Below are 17957 nucleotides of genomic sequence, written 5' to 3' on the forward strand. Positions count from 1 at the left end.
TCCCAGACCAGGCTCCCAGCCAGTGGGAATCCCTCCTCTCCCCTCCCCATCCTGTTGCTGCTCTGATTTAATCCCTCCTTTGGTTGGGATCCTAGCAGCTGTTCTGATTTCTGTGCCCTTTTCCCATCCTGCCAGCCCCGGTTGCCTTGCTGGCAGATATTCATGGTGGTTTTGCCATTTTTCAGGGGATGTGGGGGGCAGACAAACACCCCAAATGTTCCTGGGAAAACGGGCAAGAGACGAGGGCGACCTCCAAAGCGGAAAAAACTACTGGAGGAAAATTTGCTGAGGTATGGAAGGGTTCTTCCTGCAACAGATGTAAAATACATACATTCCCAGAGGGACGTATAATGTATTTCTGTGGTTCCCCCAATAACTGTGCATATACCATGCAGCCATCATTTCAAAGCAACTCAGAAGTGAAACAAGCTCAGACTTGGTGGATGCTTTGATTACTCTCCAAAGCGGATTCTGACTGAGCTTTGGTGAAACAGTGGGCATCACTCTTCTAACCACCTCACTTCAAATGCAGTTCCACCATGCAATGCTAGGGAATTTGCTCCTGATAAAGAATACTTTCATTGTTTGGCTTGAGGCCAGAAACACTGGACACTCGAGTCCATATAGATTTTGGGATGCTTCCCTTAAGAACTGAGATACTGTACTTGCCAAACTTCATCCTCCACCATTCACTTACAAAAACTTTACAAAGCTATGATAAATATATATTTGTAATATGTATCAAATGTGTGTTCTGCAGTGTTCTTTTCAAGGTTTTGCTCTGCACTGGATAATTGTGGTGTTCCCTATTCTTCTTTTCAGAAACAGCTGCGTTTTGGTGATGTGATGTACTTATCGTATCACTCCTTTGCTTTCTTTTTTGGCAGGGAGAAGGCAGAAGAAAGCTTGCTTATCCACGAGACTCAGATAAGAAATGGTAAAGAGATTTTGCAGTATTGGGGTTGATACCACCCACTAATAAGACTCTTAAATTACTAAAACCCAGAGAGATGCCGGAGAGACAACCCAGCCTTTCTCAGGAGAGTCCTTCTGCTGGTGGTTGGGGCCAGGTTTAGAAGGAGGGATTTGTGTTACAGACTGCCTGGCATTTTGGAGCCTGGGCACCTGCAGGCTTCCTATTTTGTCATGGCTGAGTTTGCCATGAAGAAACCTAACCTTCTGGGATGCACTGGAATTCAAGGGCTCACCTAAAAAAGCAGGCTGCTAATGGTCCTCAATCTCCCAGGGGTAAGGTGAAAACACACCCCTCTTGTTAGCAGGTGTTTTTTCAGATGGGGAAGAGAGTCAAGTCAGTGATGCTAAGATAGGGAAGGAAGAACCTTTTTGATCCTCTCACTTTTCCTTCTTCGTGGCCATTGGGTAGCTGAGAGGGGTATACAATGTCTTGGGGGTACCCAGCTAAGGGTTAACGAGGCGAAAAGCAAGTTAGCAACATGATGTGGAAGTGAGTTCAAGGGAGCTGGGACTCATTTGTCATACATGTGTATCCACTGGCTTCCACAAAACCCAGGGACTCGGCCTGCCTGTTGCCTCGCAATAAAAGGCAAGGCTGGCATTGTCTTTCCCGTGCCTCCTTCCATTTGCTCTTTGTCTTCAGATTTCCTGGCGGCCACTTCGGCTTCTCCGGAGCCGGGCGGCAGAGCCGGAGCGATGCGCGTGAGGCACTGGGGGTTTTATCAGATCATTGTCTTCAGCAAATTGTGTCACTTCAGCTGCAGAGTAATCTTCTGCTGGCACAAAGCAGTGCCTCAGTCCTGTTTGCTATTGAAATGAGTTGTCCATGGGCAGCTGGCAAGGGAATGAGAAACAAGGATGCAGGCTCTGGGGGCAGGATGCAGGTAAGCTCCCTGCTGCACGTGGGCAAGGGATGGATGGCTTTGTGTAGAGAGCAGCAGAGCCAGCACAGGGCTGGCCCTTTGCTGTCTCAGTTACCAGTCCCCAGTGCATTCACAGCACTGAAACTCTGTGCCACAGCCACTGCACCCCAGGCACCTGACAGAGGGCAGGTCCTGGAGAGAGCCTGCAGCTTTCCAGCCTTCCTGGGACAACCTGACAGCTTGCATTCAGAGCCACTCGCAGCTCAGATCCACAAAGGGCCCAGAGTCAGGTTCAGCTTTTTTACTTCTTTTTGTTTTTCATTGTTAGTTTGCTTGAAAATGTGTTCAGAAGGTGCATGACATCTGCCAGTGGTGCTGAAGACCATTGCTTTCTTTCTGGGAGCCAGTGGTTAGCCCTAGAAAAGTCTGGAGGGAGTTGAGAACCCCCCAGCCTGAAGGTGTTTGATCCTAAACTTTCCCCACTCTAGGAAAAAAAAAAGAAGGGCAACAGCCTTTTTCTGCTCAGAGAGCATCCTGGGGCAAAAGCATACAAGTTGCAACCCATGAGGCTTCCCTGCTCTGTGTACACATTTGTGGAGCAGGAATCACATTCCCTATCTCCAGGTGGGTGTTCCAACCACGATGCAAGAGAGCCCTTCCTTCACAATTAATATTCAAATGTTTCACGCAAGGTGGAACAGCTCTCAAAGTGTCTTGGTGGTTGGGACATGCTTCAGAGCAGTGGGTGATCTGCTTCAATCCCACTCTGGATCGAGCAGGGATGGGATGTGAACTTTTGGAACTTCCCCCTCATCTGGCACTCTGATGAACCCTGTCCTTCGCTTCCTCTTCTGCTCTTTTAAGTGCCTGCAAACAAAATATTTCATTTGCAGGGAGCAGGAGGACTTTTTTCACTGTAGAAATGGTTTGCAGTGCTTTAAAAAAAAAAGCTTATTTCAAATTACATTATTTTTTGATGACTTTATTCTGCTGCCAGACTAAATCAGGCATTTGCAGTTCCCTATGTCCTGCTCTGGCTGACAGCCCCCATTACAAAAAACAAATTAAATTCTTTTCTCCAGTCTGCAATAACTGGAATGTGGGCTTGCTACAGGGATGTCACACTACCTGTGTGTTGCCATGTGGCACCATTATTTCTTCCCCTGAGTACTTCCTCTCTATCTTGGCATCACTCTCGGAGTTAGCAGTGCTTCTGGTACATGAAGAGAGCTTTGGGTCTACAGCAAATGGAATGTTTTCTGTAACAGTGGCCTTTGCCAGTGTCTTTTGCTCTTCCTGAGCCCTGAGGAGAGAAGAGAAGGGATTGAGAGGAGCTGTTAATCATAACTGCTGTGGAGATAACATCCTTTCATGTTTTTGAAGGGTCCCAGGGGCCTGGCCGTGGGACATGGTGGTTGCTGTGCCAGACGGAAGAGGAGTGGAGGCAGGTCACAGAGAGCTTCAGAGAGAGGACTTCCCTTAGAGAGAGGCAGCTCTACAAACTCTTGAGTGAAGACTTCCTGCCGGAGATCTGCAACATGATTGCGCAGAAGGTGAGGAGACATGACATCCTGTTTACCTCTCTTTGACCACTTCCAAGAGCATGGATGCTTGCTGAGTGAAGGAGAGCTAAATCCAAGCAGCCTGCCAGCCCGTTCTGCTCCCTGCACCTACAGCCTGCAAGTGCCATGGATGTTGGGGCTGTTGAGGATGTGTGGATGGGAGGAAGACTGTCCCCCATGCAGTGGCAGTGCTGGAGTTGGTGTTCCAGGATCTGGTTGGTGATTGCACAGCAGTGTAGGTAGGGTGGCTGAAGGGGTTACTGTCTTCAGCCTGTCCTGTGGCCCTTTCCTGCTAGCAGGGGATCTCTGTGCTTTTGAACTGCTGCGATTTACAGCCTGGCTTTTTTATGCAAACTGCCTGTGATTCCACTTTTACTGCCCTTTCTCTGCTGGCTTTGCTGAAGGGGCGCTGGCTGCTTAGCTGTCCTAGCTAAGCCCCAAAACTCTGAAGGGTGTTGTCCGTCAGCTGAGTGTTTCCAGGTGGGACAGATCTGGAAAGGGATCCTTTGGCTGGATGGCTTTGTAAAACAGGCTCTGCAGTCAGCGTGCTGTTCTTGGATTGAGTTCAGTTTGCTTGTTTGCTACCCTTGTAAAGCTAATAGGGATTTCATGGTCACTTCTAGCCCTCAGAGTTTCTCCTGCCAGTGTCACCGATGTGCCCTAATTTCCTCCACTCTCTTTTTCCTTCCCTCAATTCTCAACCCTGTTTCAGGAGAAGCGTCTGCAGCGGACAGAGTTTTCTCCCAGGTGGATGTCTGACCATCAGCCCATCAAACCAATCAAGCAGGAGGTGAGGGGGGGTGCGAGGGGGAGGACGACGGAGGGAGGCAGAGCAGATGCCTCCTGGGGGAAGAAATAAACCGCAGCATCGCCATTCAGTGGGAAGGAGTCGCTTGAAAGTGCCTGTGCTGAAAGAGAGATGGGTGGTAATGCCCGTCAAAGGCAGGCTGACACCCGGGGTTTCTATGGCGAGCAGGGAGGTGCTGCCCTCTGGATCGCACAGGGAACCGGCCCCGCCGCAGACCCCGCTGCAGCTGCATATGGAAATCTGCGCTCAGTCTGGGGAATTCCACTTCAATGAAAGTGCTGGCACATTCGAGGCAGTTCAAAGAAAAGTTGAAGAAGGATGAGAGGGCTAGAAGAACCGGCTTACAAAGGGAAATGACAGAAATTCAGCCAAGGGGAAAACGTGAGGCTGCAAACACATGAGGGTGTAGATAGCGCCGAGGGAGAGAATGACTGATGCAGTATGGAGCTGAGCTAGGAGGGGGTCAGCTGGAAATGGAAGTCACAATTTAGGCTACTTAAAGAAATGCTTATCAAACTGCAGCCTTGTGGGCTCAAACGGCGCTTTCCGTGCCTCCTCACCCTCATCTCCTCTCTACCCCATCAGTGCAACAGCACTGCTGCTGCTTGAGAGTCTGTGCAGTGAACCAGACCCAGGAAAATGACTGGAGTTAAATATAACCTTTTTCTTTGGTCGGGGTTATTTTTAACATAGATCAGTTTTCTGATCCACTTCACCACACAGCCCCTAACAGGCACACCAGCACAGGCAGGGACACGGGGCCGTGGAGGTGGGGGGTGTTTGAACTGGCAACTGCTACCCAAAGCAATCGGTCAGACAACACCAGATTAGCCTCAGAGGAAAAAATTCTCTCAATTCTATCAGGCTGAGGCATAATCTCTTGCGTAGATGTAATGGAAACATAGTTACCTGGTGTTTTGTCTAACCCTGGGAAATTAGGCTGCAGGGAATATGCCATGTGAGCTAGAGTCAGGGTTCCCCCAAAACAAAGGAGAAAGTACGGGTCCCTGTGCAATAAATGTAATTACTTAGAAACAGATGAATAAAAGGAAGGAAGAACCTCTCATCATGCTGCAGATAAAAGCCTGCCGAGAGGAAAATGAGACCCCAGCGATGGTCAGTTTGAGGCCAGAATTGCTCTCTGCAAAGCCCACCATGCAGGAAGCACAGGGACACGTGTTTGTTCACAGGCAGCAGAAATCCCAGAGGAGGAGGGGAGTGGGAAACACATGGAGCCTGAACGATGCTAATCAGTACCGCAGGTGCTCCAGGTCTGCAGCAGCAGAGGGCTGTTAATTGCTGCCTGTGGGCCAGTGAAACCTTTCCAGCGAGCAGGGGCCCTCCTGGCACCCGCTGTGCCGGGACAGGGAGCCAGCCAGCGCCACAGTGGTGATGGTCACACTGCTCCCCAGCAGGATGTGGCAGCCATCCCTGCCATGGGACAGCCAGGGAAGTGCCAGCATGTCTGATGGCTTGTTCCTTAAACCAGGGTGGGCAGCCGGCGAGCCTGGGGGAGAAAACCTCAGCCTGGTACAGGTGACCTCTTTCTCCTGGCTGCTGCTTGAGTTGGAGATGTAACTGCTCCATGGGCTCCTGATCCTGCGGGGGATTTCTCAACAGGTGGTTCAGATTAGCTCCTCATTAAGAGCCGCCTGAGCAGCACCCTCATTAGGAGAGCGCTGTGGAAACCTGAGCAGGGAAGGTTTGGCGGATGAGGGGCCAGGGCTCTCAGGGCACCCACGCCTTCTGGCCTTCTGCCCCTGAAGTCTGATACCCAGTGTCTGGAGAGCAGAGCTAAAGGCAGGAGTTTGGCTCTTTCAGAGTCTCAGGGCAGGGGACAGCAGTGATGTTGTGTCCTGGAGTGCTCTCTGCCGGAGGGAAGGAGGCGGTGATGCCTTGGTCGCTGTGGTGTTTATCCTCTGAGCAGGGAGGAAGCTGGAGAAGCGTCCTGTCCTTTTGCCACCTCCTTTTGCCTCCTCCGTGGTCAGGAAGGAAGTTTAACTTGTGCTTGGTTCTTGCTTTTGTCATTCCAATAAGTGTGTGCTTCCACCAATCCGCTAGGAGTTTACTGGTTCGTGTTTGTCTATTTTTTTAACCCTGAGTTGAGCACACTCATCCACAATGGACTTAGGTGGGACAGCAGGCAGAGGTGCCTCTGGAAATCAGGTTGTTTCTGTGTCTGAACTGTCTCAAAGAGCCCATGCAGCACTGTTGCTGCCCTGCAAGTGCTGCAGGAAGTGCAATTGTGGATGTCTACTGCAGTCCTTGGGGCTCACTACACTGTGTTTGTGGTTTCTGCTTTTCCCTTTGCTTTCTGGATCTGGTAGGATGACACCCTCTCCTTTGTTTAAAAGTGCTTTGTTGATGCCATATTTGTGTTGGCTTGCTCTGGAGCATGCTGTGGATTCTGTGTCATGCCATTAAAGCTGAGGGTGCTGAGTGTGCCCTGCAGGCTTGGAGAGGTTCTGGTGTGAGCACTGCAGCTTGGATGTTGTGTTCCTGTTTCCTTAGGGTATGAATGGTGGAAGCTGTATTAATCCAGGGAAAGGGAAGGTCTCACCTGTGTACCAGCAATCGAAGAAATGTTTACATGCAGGCTGGCTTACATCTACTGGTTTGAGAATGTAAAGGCTGATGGTGACATCCTCATTAAAATATCTTTGCATACCAAGTTTGGTGGCAGGTTCCTGCTCGTCTCTTTCTCTTTACCTGGCTCTTTTGGTTCCTATTGCAATTTAAAGATTTATCGAGAAAGTCAGAGGAAAACTGTTTGACAGTGGTCAGGATCAGGTCTGAAAGGAAGTTGTTGGCAGCTCACAAGTAGCAATTCAGATGGCAGAGCTTTTGAGAAAAAAAAGAATCAAAAGTGGACATGTAGAACCCAATTCTCTAGGTTCTTGACCTGTTGTCCTTGTCATAATACAGTCCTGGGCATCTTGCTGTTTGGATATTGATAGGGAGGAAAGGTCTGAGAGACAACTGGAATAATCATGCCAAGGAGCTGAAAGGATTGCTTTATAAGAAAACATTTAATCTAACTGTAGAAATGTGGAAGTGTTGTGTAAATGGCTGAGGAAGTCCATAAGGTAAAGGCTGGAATGTGACTGAAGAGAAGGAGAATTTATGTTCAGCCAGAAGAGCATAACTAGGAATAATTGGATGGAATGAGGGGTTGAGAAACAAACTTCAAACTGATTGTGAGGAGAAGCTGGCTAATCTCAAGGCACCTGAACTCACAGAATGATTTCCCTAGGAAAGAGATAGACGAGTAAAGTGATAACATTTTGACAAAGATATCAAATGGAAAAGAAGAGAATAGTTCCCCCATGGTGAGATGAAGCTCTGGGTTTCACCTTAAAGGATCAGCACAGAGTAGGTGGGTTTTATTGTCCAGTCTGTCCCTAAATGCAGGATATGGTCTTAATTTTGTCAGTCAAGAGTCGCATGACCCTCTCTTGGACACTTCTCTGTGACTGTTGGTGGTTGAAACATAATTCTCTTAATGTATTGTTTCTGCTGGTGATGATGCATGGTGCTCATCTACAGAAAACTGGAGTGGGAGTTTGTAGGGCAGCACAAGGCTGTGTAGGGGAAGGAGAGGCAGAGGGGGAATGAATGTGCAGTGAAACCAGACAACATTTGTAGGCGTTCATCAAAACACCCCCAGGTTCCATTCCTGGGCAATGAAACAAGGACAAAACAGTAATCGTGGTGCCAGAATTTTTTTTCTTTTCCCTGGGGATTAATAATGGGCCTGGAGAAGTTGATGGTCTGAGCAGCAGCCAACGGACCCCGGCTGATTGCTAATCCTCAGGAAATGCCTTCTGCCTAAGTGGTGGTTGCTGGTTATTCCCTGCAAGTGAAGTTGGAGCAAACTGTATGTACATTGTTCTTTTCTGGTTGATATTCCCTGCTGATAAGGTACACATATCTTGGTCACAGGGGTAGGAGTGGCTGGTGGATGACTGATACATTTGTCTTAGAACTAAATTAAGGTAATAAAGATAATTCCACACTTCCATATACATACCTTATACTTTACTGGAGAAATAGGAACAGGCAGTCCCCGGTCTGGGAAGCCTGAAGTCTTAAGTAGGATCAAACACAGCCTTGCAGCCTGCTGGCAGTGGGGAGGTGAGAAAGTGGGGCAATAAAGAGCCAGGTGTCCTTGAATGAGAGAACTGATTTTGGGACCCAGCAGGAAAACTGTCCAAACAAACAAATGAGAGGCAGTTCAGGGGAGATTAGCACACAGAAATTTTGAACAGGAAAGGAAAACATTCCTAATGATACCTTGACGCAGGGTTGTACCAGACGCTTTTCCTATTGAAGTATTCTGTGTTTTGCAGCAGAGACAGGTTTGGCAAAGTAGTCCTTCTCACACTTACAGTCGGGGAGCTCTGCTAGCTGGAAGAGGTAGAGGTGTTGTGTAAGGGTGTCAACAGCCTGAATCCTTTGCCCAGAAGGGAAGAGAAATGCGCACGGTGCATCCCTGACAGAATGGCAGCTTGTCTAACCCATCGCTTCTCCTTCCATTGTCCTTGTGTCAGTAGGATTTCATTGCTTGGCAAATAACTTCCCTTTCCATGTTGCTTTTCATCTAGGAAATCGTACATTCAAATCCTTTTTTTTTCCTCCCAGTCATGCTTTGTAGGTGTGCTTTAATACCTCCTCCAAGTAAACCTGCCTCTGCTCAGCTTTCAACGAGCCACTGAGTTACAATTTTTGGTGCATCATTCTCTTACAGGTAAACCCAAATGTGCTGAGCTCAATGGAGAAGCAGAGGCGCAGAGAGGAAGAGGAGGAGCGCCAGATCCTTTTAGCAGTGCAGAAGAGGGAGCAGGAACAGCTGCTAAAGGAGGAGAGGAAGAGGGAGATGGAGGAGAAGGTCAAAGCAGTGGAAGGTAACATGGAACAGGAGTGGAAGCTTTCAAACTCACGACTGAGATCTTGAATTAAAGTCTGCCATTTGCATTCCTCCCCTGCCAGACTTGCTAATGAGAATCTTTTCTTGTGCTTACCTCTGATAAATTGGTCTGACTGTAGTTTCTTTTCCTTTGTCTGTCCTCTCAGTGTTGGTGGCTGTTCTCTAGGGCACCTTTAGACTGTGTTGTCTTCTTCAAATTGTGCTAATTTTCTTCCTTGTCCCAGCTGTCAAATTTTTTTCTCCCGCTATTCATGTTGTTTCTCAGTTCTCCCCACTTGCCTCCTCGTGATTTCCCTGTGTGCAGGATTAGCTTGCTTAGCTCTCACTGGGATAGCATTTGGTTGTTTTGGCCCAATGCATGATGAAAGAAGAATTCCCTTGGAGGTGAAAGGGAATGGGATAACATGGGAGTAGCAAGAGTAGTATTTTTATATTACTCCTGGCCTTACCAATTGGAGAACTAAAGATGAAGGGACCAGGCTGCATAGAGCGCCAGAGGTGGCAATTTCAGCTGTTGGTTTAAAAATTTTGTGGTTAATGAATTAAATGTTGATTTAAGCTGTTCTGGAGCAAACAACCATGTTGTGTTGAATACAGCAGATCAAGGCACAGAGAGCAGGCAGTACATGTAGGTGTGGGTGTCAGAGCAAGCTCATTTCTGACCACCTTCTCTCTGTTGGCCTCCCTTATGGGGGATTCCTTTAGCTGCTGCTTTAGCCACAGTGACTGGCTGGGCTGTTGTAGTTCCATGGAAAAGCTGAACATCCTCAGAAAGCTGTGGCAATGTGGAGCAGTATCAGTAACATGAGTCCCAAAGTGGATAAGGAATCAGAAAAGGAAAAAAAATATTAAATTCATGCTACCCTTGTAAACTTTCCAAAATGAAACAGTTTGGTACCAGATGTTTGGTAGGAGTTCAGATGTTACCTAAGAATAGCTTCTTTTACCTGCTTACCTTTCTAACCATTAGAAAAACCAATTACTTCCTTGGCCTTTGTGTATTCCTGTTGCTAGTCCTAGCTAATCAGGTGTTTTAAATCTAGACTCATCCAGCTCCCATATCTGTCACAGATATCCGTTTCCCTTGGCAAATTGCATATTCTCTGTGGTTTAATGCTTCATCTTTATAGACAAAATTAGTCTTGTAGTTCCACAAGAGCTGCAAAGATAAATGTTCCTGTAAAATGGTTTTGGTTTGGTATAAGCCACTTCCTTTTCTGAGTAAATGCAATCATTACATCACTGGATTCAAAGGCATCAGTCATGCAAAGAAACTGGTGTGAGGTTGAGCCTTTTTTAAGCCAAGTTAGCATACATTCTTGCTTTTATTGGCACAGGTGCTTTAATTTTGTTTTGTGCAGTTTCTTTCACTTAGTTTAAACTCTCTTCTAGTCCATTTAGACTTAGTCAGGAGAAGTCTTCTTTTAAGCTGATGCAAAAGCTGTTTGCAAAGGCTATTTTGACTTGTTCAGTTCAATCACTGCAGTATTTTTTGTCCATAGAACCAGCAGCTCTCCAGGTAAAACTTAATGAACTTTTCTTAATGAACTTTTCTTAGTGCCAAGCACTCCCACCACTGGCATTTACTGTCATGGCAGTTCTTATGATGGAGGGGAAATGATTTGAAAGTTATGTCATTTGTTTTACTTGGTTCAGACTTGTTAACACTGGACATCCAACAACAGAAATTTTAGGCTAACAGAGATTTTCTTTTAATTTTCAGTCTGTTTGGAATGTAATATTAATTTTATATGGCCTTCTGTAGAGGGGAGATATGAAAAATATCTTCTCTGTGATGAATTTCACCTTCTTCTCAGTTTTGGATGGTATTCCTGTTTTAACATCACATTCCTGTTTCCAGCCCAAGATTACACTTCCCCCAACTCCAACACAGCCCCCAGGTAGCAAGTTTCCTGCTGGGCCCATCTGTACTCTCCTGAATTTATAAGTTAGGGAAGCTTTCTAGATTTCTACCACAACAGCAGGCTAGTGTTTCCCAGTTCTCTTTCCAGGTGCTGCTTCAACATAATCTCTCACATATATGAGTTTCTAGCTGGTTGAGGTACTTTTTGGGGCATTATTTAGGTTTTGAAAGCTGCTGGGTAGGACTTGACCTGGGCCAACAGTAAGAGAATGAGCTCTGCCAGTGATCTTGAACACACAGTGTTAATCACTAGCTGTGGTAGAGGCTCCTGCTATTAATCCTAGCTGAGATCTGGTACCAGAGTAGCACTCCTCGATTCCTCTCAGTTTGCCGGGTCAGATCCTTGATAGACATTGGTGGATTTCTAAAATCTGCACCATCTTTACCTCTCGGCTGCTGTTGTCATGAGATTTTCCATTTGCTGCCAAAATAATCACTTCATGCTCTCCTCAGCTTTCTCACTTAGGCATCCATTGCAATGCCATCTAAGGATTGCAAATTATATGAATGAAGCATGAATTCTGAACAGTGCTTGGACAGACTCAGATATTCTCTGTTACCTGAAATGGGGTGTTGGACATCTGGTCATGCAACTCTCTTAGATTCTGTGGGACACCGTAGATGCAAATCCTATAATCCCAACTTCCGTGCTACCCTGAGTCTTCTAACAAGAAATTCAAGCTTTCCTTTACCAGTCTTTGACATATCTGCCAATTAATGTCCCTACAAACACTCACCTTGTAGCTGTTCCTACTTTTCTTGTGCTCTCAACTTCCATCCCAAATTTATTTTCAACTGACAGAGTAGGACTTTAATAAGCTTAACCAGCTCCACCAGAGCTGATATCTCTTCAGTAGTTGGCATTTTCCAAAGGCAGAGCCTCTCCTAGAGGGTGTTAGCCAAGTCCTCCCTCATCTTTCTTTCACTCTGGGTGTTCCCTGACATGGCCTGTTCCTGTGACATCGCTCCCTGAACATTACTTCCACAGAATTCTGCTCCTACAGAAGGTTGGTCCAACTGCAGGTGTTTCACAAGTCAAATGAATTCAGATTTCCTATAAGAAAAAGGAAATGAGGTTCATAAGAGCCCATAAACTTTCTATTATGAAGCAATCTGTTGGCCAGCTGTCTGGTTGCAAACCACAGGTTATATTACCAGCATTGCTTCTTCCTGTGTCTCACTTCTTTAAACAAAAGCTGTCCCAGTGGCCCTCGTGTGTGGTAGCTTGCTCACTCTGGCTGCTGGCCATGAAGACCTACCTGAGCAATCTTCCCAAAGCCAGCCATGGAGGATAAAAATGACCCCAGTTACTCATTGCCACTCAGCTGGTAGAGCTCCCCTCCCTCAGCACTGCTCTTCATCCCATTCCGTGCAAAGGCAGCTGCCTCAAGTTCACCTGCCTGAGGTGACGCCGCTGAAGGAAGATAGCAACGAGGCAGCTCTTTCCATAGTGCTGAGCTGTGCCTAGGGCTGGGTGTTGAACTTCCCTCTTTGTACCACACCACTTCTGGAAGTTGCCTGAGGCAGCATCTGTGTCACAGTGGTGTTCCAAAATTGATGATTGTAACCAAGGAAGGATAAGGAGGTGTGTTGATGGTGCACTGTATTCCCACCTCACCTGCTCCTGTGCTGTTACTGCTTTTGCTGAAAGAACAAGACCATCTCACTAGAGCTCTTGAGAGCTGCAGGAGCACCTTCTGTTTCCCTGCAAAATGTGGACAAAGAGTGCTGATTGGTTTTTCATCTCTTCCCACTGCAGAACGGGCCAGGAGGAGGAAACTTCGTGAAGAGCGGGCATGGCTGCTGGCGCAGGGGAAGGAGCTGCCCCCTGAGCTTTCCCATTTGGATCCCAGTTCCCCTGGCAGGGAAGAGCGAAGGACCAAGGACATGTGAGTACACAATGGGGCACTGCAGCACACAAGTGTATTGAAGCAAAGTATGGCAAGGAGAGGAGTGTGATCATTCACAGGAATGCAGAGGGAGAAGTGAGGATGGAGAACAGTGAGAGGAGTAAGCTGAGAAACATCTGGGTTTGGTCCATATGAGAGGAGTGTTTGTGAGGAGGCCTGCTGGCCAGCATTATGGCGCTGCATGGGTGGAGGAGAAGATGAAGTACAGAGCATGTCTTATCTATCCTCATTTTGCATATTCACTGTGGTGCTTCCCATTACAGCTTTGAACTGGATGATGAGTTCACAGCCATGTACAAAGGTTAGTCCCACCCCAGCTTTCTCAAAGTGAAATACTTCTCTGTGTGTGTGTGAGTGTAACCATTCACCTTTCTCTTGCTACTGCCAGTTCTAGATGTGGTGAAGGCTCACAAGGACTCTTGGCCCTTCTTGGAGCCCGTTGATGAATCGTATGCTCCCAACTACTACCAGATCATTAAGGTATGGAAAGTGTCACACCCATCTTGACTGATGCCCTTTGTTGACTGGGATGCACTTCTTTGGAAGTGTTTTGAAGTTTGATGGGCTGTATTACTCTCACAGTCCACCTCCATGATTCTGGCAGTCCCTTCTAACCTTACAAGTCAAGAAAACCAAAGATGGATGGCTGCCTCTCTGGAGAGCATCCTCTGCTGCCCACACGCTCTCTGAGCTCTAACTTTGTAAGCCCCACTGTGCTTTCTGTAACTGAAGGGAAGTTTGGTTGTATTCCAGGCCCCCATGGATATCTCCAGCATGGAGAAGAAGTTGAATGGAGGTCAGTACTGCACCAAGGATGAATTTGTGGGTGATATGAAGACCATGTTCAGGAACTGTCTTAAGTACAACGGCGAAGGCAGTGGTAAGAGCTGTAAGATACTAAATTTGTCTATTTGCAGTGCTCAGCCAAAGCAAGCAGTGCCCTCTTCCACCTCACCAGTACTTGATTTGTGATTCTTTCAGAATGTTTTTGGGAGACCAGATGAAAGGGTAACCTGCACTGGGCTTAGCAGTTTGGTCAGGCTGAATTGGGGCATGGCACACTAAGGACTGCCATGTTGGTAGATGGTGAAGGCAGAGCACACAAAGAGAGGAGAGCCTGTTTCTTTCTGAGCTCATTCCTTCATATATTTATGTGTGCCCCTTTTCCTCATGGTAACTAATACAGACTTTGAAAAGCATTGCAGTCTGGTTAACTGCCAGTGTTTGTTGAGTACCACAGGAAAGTGAGGAGTGAACCATGCCTGTCCTCTGGATGGAAAATGTAGTTTTTAGTTCCTTGGCTATTGAAGGAACTACGTGAGCCTGCAAATGGGAAATCCTGGGTTTAATTGCCATACCAATTAAAATTCTATGTGTTGCTTAGACAAGAAATCTGTTCCCATATGGTGGGTCATCACTGCAGACTGTCTCACCAGCAACACCTGGTGAGAAAGGGAGAGCAACGTTAAGAACAAATCAGCTGTTGCTGTTGGCTGCTAGTAAAAGCATACCTGCACTGCCAATGGGGAGAGCTCTGTTCCTCAAGGAACTTCAGGGTTAGTTTAGTGGAAACAACTGGAAAGTCACTTGCTTCAAGGCCTTGTTACCAGCACCTCTCACATGTCTTTTCCTTCCTATCCACTCAACAAAAAGTAAAAGCACATCTCAGCAGAACTGTCCAGTAAAAATGGTGCAGTGGGGACACTGGTGTTGGCAATAGCTTTCATGTCAGGGTCAACAAGTGCTTTGGAAACTACACAGATAAATGTGTTTGCTGATTTTCCTCTGTCTTGTGGCCCACAGCAGAGACCTGAACGAGTCCAAGAAAAGCCTCTGAAAGTAATCAAATAGCATTGCTGGAAGTTCACATTTCTTCTCTCAGCACTCCTGCTGGCTAACTGTGCAGGTCACACATCTCTGTGAGCAGAGGTGGTGCTCCCCTAATGCAATTCTTGGCACTAGGCTGGAACACTGAGTTAATGCTGACTCTGCGGGCCCTGCTGCCAGTGGTACTTTGTCATGCCTGTGTGCCTGTCCTCTGCTGGGGTTACTGAGCAGAACTGATGCTGTGTTGCTTATGGAGTTCAGGAACCAAAGCCAACTAGTTAGAAACAAAAGTCTTCCTTGGAGAAACTTGGCAGAGGAGAGATGATTTATCTGATGTTGCACAATTGCTTAATTGCTTCTCTCTACGAGGCTCTGACGTTCTTGGGGGTTTTTGACTGCAGAGTATACAAAGATGGCTTACAACTTGGAGAGGTGTTTCCACCGAGCAATGATGAAGCACTTCCCTGGGGAAGATGGAGACACAGATGAGGAGTTTTGGATCAGAGAGGACGGGAGACGAGAGAAGAGGAGCCGGCGGACCGGCCGCTCCAGCACAGGCAGCGTCTGGACTCGATCACGAGACCCAGATGGGCCTGGCAAGAGACAGCAACGCCTGGAAAACGGAGGAAAACCTCCACCATATCGAGCTGCTTCCAGGGCTCCCGCTTCTTCCTCCTCTTCCTCCTCCTCCTCCTTCTCATCCTCTGTGGATGACCCAAGTGGCAACTCCATGCAGGCTGCTCGAGAAGTGGGCCCTTCCAACGGGCGAGGCTTCCCCCGCTCCCTGCAGTACGGCGGCATGCCCAGCCCTGTGCCACATCCTGGACAGATGGTAAGGAGCAGTTCCTGCTGTCCTCTGCCCATCAGGACAAGGGAGGGAGGGAGGGAAAGGGGAATGAAACTTCCTACCATGAAATCCTTAGTGCCTGTCAGGAACCTTTTCCCAGAGATAAAGGGTCAGAGCTATGGTTCCTCCAAGTGAAACCTTTTCAGCCCTTAGATTTAAACTGGTGAAATTTAAGTTTTGCCACATTAGGTGGGGGCGATCTCCTAATGTTTCTCATGACTGGCATGTCCCAGTGTAGGTTGCACAAACTGATTGCCCCCTTCTCTCCTTGGAGAGTAGCCCCAGTGTGCATGGAAGGCTGTAACATTTCTTCCCTTACCCCCAGTTTATGAAGCTGAACAATCTGGTCTTCTTTTGTCTCAATTGTTTACAGATGCCTGGTAACTTTGTGCCATCTGTGTACTACTGCATTTTGTGCTTTGAGTATTTATAAAAGCAGTAAACTGAATCAAACAAAGGCCACCCTGGACTGCAGCAGTGACCTATCTTTAGCCCAGCGTTTCTTCTCTGAATGCCACCTCTGTTCTGCCTCACTTCTGGGCAGTTCCTCACCCATCCTTCACTGCCTTTTCCATTTTAACCAGTGATTGCTTGTGGTGTGATGTATCTGCTGTTCTCCTGAGATCTAGGCTATCTCTTGCCCTTTTAGCTAGAGATCAAACAAAATTTTTAGAGTGATTCTTGTGCTGCAGATAGTGGGAGGCAGTAGGAGAGCTGGAGGCATTGAGTATTTTGACAGAAATCCAGCACACTCCCTGTTGTCTTCTTACTTCCATACTCTTGTGGTCCATTCCTCTTCTTGAAGCAAAGCACTGCCCCCTCCAGCCTTCTTTCTTGCCCCCCAGTCTTTGGGTGGCAAGTGAGTGTATTGCAGCCTTAAGTTCAGGGCTGAGTCGTGGTGGTGTTTGCAGGGGTCCCAGGACGAAGGAAGAGATGAGAATCTTTACTCCATGTTTCAGAAGGCTGATTTACTATTTTATGATATGTATTATATTAAAAGAAAATGATATATTAAAACTATACTAAAAGAATAGAAGAAAGGATTTCATCAGAAGGCCAGCAAGGAAAGGAAAAAATGAACGATAATAAAATCTTGTGACTGACCAGAGAGTCTGAGACAGCTGGACTGTGATTGGTCATTAATTAAAAACAACCACATAAGACTAAGCAAAGATGCACCTGTTGCATTCCACAACAGCACATAATTATTGTTTACATTTCATTTCTGAGGCCTCTCAGCTTCTCAGGAGAAAAAATCCTGGCAAAGGGATTTTTCAGAAAATATCATAGCGACAGTGAGTGGCTGAGGTGTGACAGAGTGGCTTTGATAAGGTTGTGTCACCTCATAGAAGAGTGTGTGCAGCTTTTCCACAGTACCTCCAAAACAGTCCAGCTGCTTATTTGTGCAGTTACTCCAGCCTTGGCTTCCCCTCACCTGCAGTATTTCTGCTGCTTTTATGCACTTCACAAATTGTTTTATTTCTCCCCATCCCTCAGAGACCAGCGGTGCCAGGAACCTTCGGCCCTTTGCGTGGGTCCGATCCCACCAAACTGTACGGCTCTCCGCGAGTGCCCGAGCCCCATCCCGGAGACCCAGTGCAGCAGCACCAGCACTTTGCCATGCAGGTGAGCCCCTCCTGCGTGGGCTGCAGCGCCCCAGGCCTCATGGCTAAAATGAGGCCTAATAGGGGTAGTGTTGGGAAGGAGTGGGAAGTTGTTGGATTTAACAGGTGTTTGTGGTGGAGGCCAGTCATGCTATGCAGAGGATAAATCCGATGTCCCCAATTCGGTTGTAAAGTATGGCTTGAAGGGTGGCAGTATTGGCTTCTGCCTGTCAGTGTCATCAGCTGATTAGTAGGAAGGACATGATTCCAACTCCTTCTCAGCCAATGAATAGTACAAATAGGCTATTGGCGATGATTAGGATGAGTATGGCGATTAGGAAGAATAGTAGGTACGTGAAAAATTTTGTAATGTAGGGGTCTGAGGCCATATGTCATGTTGCAAATTGTAGGATAGATCATGATATGAACAGTGCAATGGGGAAGAAAGTAGGGGAGTAGAAGTCTATTTTTAGCCCGTGGGGCTGTCACTGAGACCCCTCTCTCTCCGCAGCCGGCCGTGGGACTGAGCGAGCATCGCGGGCACCGCCTGGGCACTCCGGAGAAGCAGGTGTGCGCGGCGCCGGCCCACGTGGCCGGGCTGGGCCCCCGCCTGGGCTCCCTGCAGCTGGGCCGCCCGCCCGATGGTGTCTACCCACCGGCCCAGTTCCAGCAGGGCTTCCTCCCACCACGGCACAACGGGCCCCCGGGGG

The 17957-nt window shown here is 47.6% G+C and overlaps 1 protein-coding gene across 1 annotated transcript in view; it reads left to right on the plus strand.

Moving 5' to 3' along the window:
• Window positions 1–17957, plus strand: part of LOC102036260 (cat eye syndrome critical region protein 2) — a 108328-nt gene that overhangs the window by 79817 nt on the left and 10554 nt on the right. Inside the window, exons 4-15 of the mRNA XM_031060520.1 lie at window positions 96–290; window positions 888–937; window positions 3222–3391; window positions 4113–4190; window positions 8956–9112; window positions 12819–12948; window positions 13233–13270; window positions 13358–13449; window positions 13723–13849; window positions 15198–15628; window positions 17141–17269; window positions 17759–17946. Of these exons, the coding sequence (XP_030916380.1) occupies window positions 96–290; window positions 888–937; window positions 3222–3391; window positions 4113–4190; window positions 8956–9112; window positions 12819–12948; window positions 13233–13270; window positions 13358–13449; window positions 13723–13849; window positions 15198–15628; window positions 17141–17269; window positions 17759–17946 (1785 nt within the window). The remainder of the gene's footprint in view (window positions 1–95; window positions 291–887; window positions 938–3221; window positions 3392–4112; window positions 4191–8955; window positions 9113–12818; window positions 12949–13232; window positions 13271–13357; window positions 13450–13722; window positions 13850–15197; window positions 15629–17140; window positions 17270–17758; window positions 17947–17957) is intronic.

The sequence above is a fragment of the Geospiza fortis genome, unplaced genomic scaffold (assembly GCF_000277835.1).
Source record: "Geospiza fortis unplaced genomic scaffold, GeoFor_1.0 scaffold13, whole genome shotgun sequence".
Classification (NCBI taxonomy): domain Eukaryota; kingdom Metazoa; phylum Chordata; class Aves; order Passeriformes; family Thraupidae; genus Geospiza; species Geospiza fortis.